Source organism: Papilio polytes, unplaced genomic scaffold (genome assembly GCF_000836215.1).
Source record: "Papilio polytes unplaced genomic scaffold, Ppol_1.0 DF823835.1, whole genome shotgun sequence".
NCBI classification, from domain to species: Eukaryota; Metazoa; Arthropoda; class Insecta; order Lepidoptera; family Papilionidae; genus Papilio; species Papilio polytes.
Window position 1 is genome coordinate 1,863,863 of NW_013525369.1, and position 5,281 is coordinate 1,869,143.

Consider the following 5,281-nt stretch of genomic DNA (forward strand, 5'->3'; position numbering starts at 1 on the left):
ATGGGCAGCGGTCGATTCGCCATTTTGGCGGATTCAGGTGGCCGCTTGCTCGTTTGCCATCTTATGTTATAAAAAAACAATCATAGAAAGTACCGGTGAACTTTGTCTCGTCTATATAATATTTAAATGTCTTCATTGCCAACACGTATACAACATATCTTGTAGGAACTAAGGGAGATTCTGGAACGACTGCACGCGATACGTCAGGCTGCGAAAGACGAACAACTCAAATACTATCGACCACCTTCACATCTCATGTCGCTTACAGAACTTCACAGACATAGAGACACTAATGTAGACAGAGATACCAGACAATGGCTCTCATTTAAAGGTAAATCAAAACTCTCCATTTATAGTGTTCTCAATTTTCCATTTATTTTATCACTAGCTTTTGGTTTCGCCCGCGACTCTATCCGTTAGGAATCAAAGATACAAAAGTAGCCTATGTTCCAGACTATCCTCTACATCTGTGACTTTCATTAAAATCCGTTTAGTTTAGGCTACAAACTCTAACAAACATCCATCTAAACCTTCGCATTTAGTATTAGCTGTCTCTCGCGACTTTGCCTGCGCGAATTTAAAAAATATATCCTATGTTACTCACAGATAAATTACCTTTCCAACGGTGAAAGAATTTTTAAAATCGGCCCAGTAGTTTTTGAGTTACTTCAATACATACAAAAATACAAATCTTTCCTCTTTATAATATTAGTATAGATAATATCTAGTGATTCATTTGTTTAAAAAAAAAATATATATGTACAATACTAAAATAGATTAAGTAAAATTTACTAACAAAAGAATGGTTGTATACATATAAAATTACAATAAATAAATAAAAAAAAGTGTTAAACTAACCTTTTCAAAAGAGTTAAACTCATACGTAGTTCGGAAACGTAAAAGGTTATTGAGGCAAAAACCTAACGAATGGTTAAAAATTGGGAAACCGGCCATAAGGCAATTTTAAGATAACCAAGCAATAGTTTACAGCAATATTAATCTTTAAGTGTTGCAACTCAAGTGTCCCGCAAACACATTTATTTTATTGTCACTTTATTCCATTTTGATAACCTCAAATAATAACTTTGTTCGATTTATTTGTCTAAGACATTAATTGCTACAATGATAACAGACCCGTACAAGGAAACGTCTTAATAACGCGCGCTTCAACATAATTAAATTGTTCAGGAGAGTCTATTCTGTTACTAAAGGAATAACGACTATCTTAATAATAATATAAATGTGAAATTTTAGATGGATGTTGTATTGTTGTAAAGAATAGTCTGGAACATGTAGGCTACTTGTGTTTTTTTAATTCCACGCTAACGGAATCGCAGGTCAAAGCTAGCAAATGTTTTAATTTTGGTTTTCACAAATAACGCTTTATATCCATTCAATGTTATTCAATTTCAGACATAGATGGCAATAGTAGCGATCAAGAGATTGCTAAAAATAAATCTCTGGATTCAAAAGCTATTGAAATGAATACAACAAACGAAATCAAAGTTACAACAACGCCGGAAATATCCACAGAAATGAATGAAACAAACACGAGAATTGTAACAGAGAAATACGAATCTCCTACAAACATCAAAATGGATACTGAAAAGACAGAAACTGAAGTAAGTTGATAATTAATACTACCTTTATTTACGTTATTATTACAATTTGAGATGTTTTTTTTACAATTTTATAGCATAATTGTTTGACGAGAAATGGTTTTAAATTCGTGCCGCTAGATGGCGTTATCAGACAGGATACAAGAAATCAAAAACGTATTTGATGTTTCTAATAGTCAATACATTCTTTTTATTTCTTGAAGTTAAAAATTTTAACTTTTTGCTATCAATAATAAGTGTCAAATACATACATAAAGTAAATCTAATTTTTAGTTTTTTAATAAAAATATTTTTGTAATACAATAATTTATTTAAACACATAAAGAGTAAAGTGAAATATTTGTAAAAACATTTAGATTATAAGCTATAAAATATAATGAAGTCATAAAATTTAAACCAGACAATAAAAGAATATACACAAGATATTTGAAAACCGATAACGATAGTAAATATTATCAAAAAAAGTGAAATTATGTTATGTACATACTTTCGTATCTCTTATATAATGAAGATTTTTCCTATCTCTTATATAAAAGCCTTATGACGCATTTGTTCGTAACCTCAATGAACAATAAAGCAAATTTCACGCAAATTATGATGTGCCAATTAAACTCTAATTCCTTTATATTACATTGTAAATTCCTTATTGTGGAAAATTTACCTTATCTAATATTTTCTTATCAAATATATCATTGTTAGGCTGTAAAATATCTCCAAAGAAGATGGTAAAACATACGATTGATAACCTCGAAAGAATCTTACTAATATAATAAATGTGAAAGTTTGGATGTTTGTTGCCACTTATCTTCAAAACTACTTGAATAAAATGAGATTTGGAACAGATATAGACTTTAGTCTGGAAGAACACAGCCTACTTACCGTTTTTTTTTTAATTCTGCACGAACGAATATGCGGGCAAATAGTGTTATATAGTATTCTATTAACGAAATAATTGTAATAAATCTACGGAATAAGTTAAATGATGTAAATCATAATTTTATTCTATTATATTAAATAGTGACATCTATGTTACTTTTTTGGAAACAAAAAACAAGATTTGCTAAACGCAGTTGTAGGTTAATTGAATAAAGATGGAGCTAGTAGCTTTGAAAATTAAAATAAATTCATAGTAAAACTATATTGAAATCCCAATTTTTATTGAAAATTTAATGTATCGTATTTCGTTAAATTCAAACCAAAATGATAATGTTTTAAAATATTTATCATGTTTTAAAACATATCTTTGTATTTATTTTTTTTAAACACGTAATAGTCATATCTGTACTGATTAAGTTAATTTTTATAAAAATATTTACCTATCCTTAATCGTCTCTAGTTAAATGATATCTGTGGAACTGGAATTAGTTAATTATTTGTACAATAAGATAACAATGTACATCCGAAATGAGCAAGCAGTTAGGTTTATTTTATTTACCGTTCATACTAATTTTTTAATAACTCACATAAAAACACATGATATTTTAAATAAGAACTCTGTTCGGTTTTATTATCTTCTCTACATTTTTTCGCTTTATTCATTTTTCTAAACATTTTTACACTTTCAAGCATATATTAGTAACTATATATATACTAACTTTCGCCCGCAACTCCGTCTACGTGGAATTAAAAAATAAAAACAAATAGCCTATGTTATCTTCAAGACTATCCTCTACATTTATGCCAAATTTCATCTAGACATGTTCAACAGTTTAGGCTACAAACTCTAACAAACATCCATCGAAACTTTCGCATTTATTATAAGAAGTAATTTTTTCAAAATCTGAATTCATAAAAACTAGTCTTTCCATTACATAAGGTAAAAATTATAAACACTTTGTTTAACTTGTTACCGACAGCGCGGCAGCCAAAAATACAAAACACTTTTTTATACTAACACATCTTTATTTAAAACTTATTTACACAATATATACAAAACTCTTAAAACTCTGTCGATCACATCTTGACTTATTCTTTTATATATTTTCTTTTACAAACAACGATAAATGCCTTGGTGGCCAGTATGCAACCTCTTTGGCTGTATACATACTGCTTGTCAGCCAAAGAGGTTGTATTTTGCACTCCACACTTATTTCCACAGTTAAACACTACAGACCCAAATGTGAACTCTAAAGAGGTATTCGAGGATGTTCTGAAACAACTTCAAGCGTTAGGAGACAGGGGAAAGAAGGTTTTATATCGATTGCATAAAACAATGGGCGTTGATTACCAAGAAAAGGTAAAATTGTTTATTACAAGTAATTTCTCAAAACAAAACTTCAATAGGACTAATTAAAAGTACTGTTTTTTCTTTCGTTTTTTAACTCCTATATTATCCTATTTATTTGAAACCCCTTCTTTTTATTAAAGTTAATTGCAAATATTAAGATTCTAATCTAAAAATTTACATTTTCTTTAACTGAAACTTTTTGCTAAATATGAATATCCTAGTCTTGTTTTAGTTCACATGAGTTTAAAAATCATTGTAGAAACTTTCTTAAAGTACCATTTTCTTACGAAGTTCGAAGATAATTTTGGTAGAAACTTTCAAGCCTTGTAATGTTTCCAGCAATCATTAAACCGTTCTCTAATAATGAGCAAGGTGAGCGGCGGCGAGGAGCTGGACCGCCTGACGGAGGTGCTGGTGGAGGCCATACACGAGGAGAGGAATAAAACATACAGACAACGTAAGTTTATTTAAACTAGCTTTCCCCTGCAACTCCGTCCGCGTGCTATTTTAAAAAAACAAAAAGTCTATCTTTTCTTTTAGACTGTCCTCTATATACGAATACTATCTGTTCCCATGCGACTTCATCCGCATGGAATTATAAAAAATTCATTTTCTTGTTCACATTTGTCAAATTATCAATTGCAAATGTCAAAATGACATGACGATGACAAACCATGGCAACCTTGCTTCCTTGATGTTGGCAGCAACTTATGGTCTCCCTCCCACATTAGGGTTTTTATCCCAAATATTTACCCTCTAAGTTTAACGTTTATTATTTCAGAAAGACGACGAGACACAAGAGAAGAAGCGAGAGCTAAAAGGGATTTAATGCTGGGTCAGATCGAGTTAAAGAAGGAACTGAATGAAGATGACGAGGAGAGGAACACCGCGCAAGAAGATGTGGAGGAGGTATGTCATTATAGAATTTCTTTCCTGTAGTTTGAAATCATGTCTTTTTACTTTGTCAAACTCAAAAAAAAATTGATGGACGCCTTCTGCACTCTCCAAAGAGTACTCATATTAACGTTAGTATAACATGCGAGGGAGAGTGCCAAATGAGATTGTCTATAAACCAGAAACACAATTTCTTCTTATTTTTTATTTATTACAGCGCCATCTTTTAACGATACTTATAAATTTCTTTTTCTGTTGTCAAGTTATTTTTCTCTTTAAAAAGCAAAGCCTATGTTACTGAAAGATGAATTGATTAACCTATAAGTGAAATAATTTTTAAATCGGCTAAGTAGTTTTTACGTAAATCGTAAATAAGTTTTCATAAATTTTTATTAATTACAGCGCCATCTTTTACCAACTCCTACAAATCTATTTTTGTATTTTAGTCAAATACCTTTTTCTTCATAAATACGGTACGAGCTAGTATCTTTAAAAATAAGTTTTTTGTTATCCAGGGTCTGACGCCCGACGGGTACGCGGA

At 30.5% G+C, this 5,281-nt stretch overlaps 1 protein-coding gene across 1 annotated transcript in view; it reads left to right on the top strand.

The window, feature by feature from the left end:
* The window catches only part of LOC106103207, an 18,198-nt gene that overhangs the window by 10,763 nt on the left and 2,154 nt on the right, over window positions 1-5,281 (top strand). Inside the window, exons 8-13 of the mRNA XM_013282897.1 lie at window positions 166-331; window positions 1,414-1,622; window positions 3,718-3,855; window positions 4,186-4,303; window positions 4,628-4,755; window positions 5,256-5,276. Of these exons, the coding sequence (XP_013138351.1) occupies window positions 166-331; window positions 1,414-1,622; window positions 3,718-3,855; window positions 4,186-4,303; window positions 4,628-4,755; window positions 5,256-5,276 (780 nt within the window). The remainder of the gene's footprint in view (window positions 1-165; window positions 332-1,413; window positions 1,623-3,717; window positions 3,856-4,185; window positions 4,304-4,627; window positions 4,756-5,255; window positions 5,277-5,281) is intronic.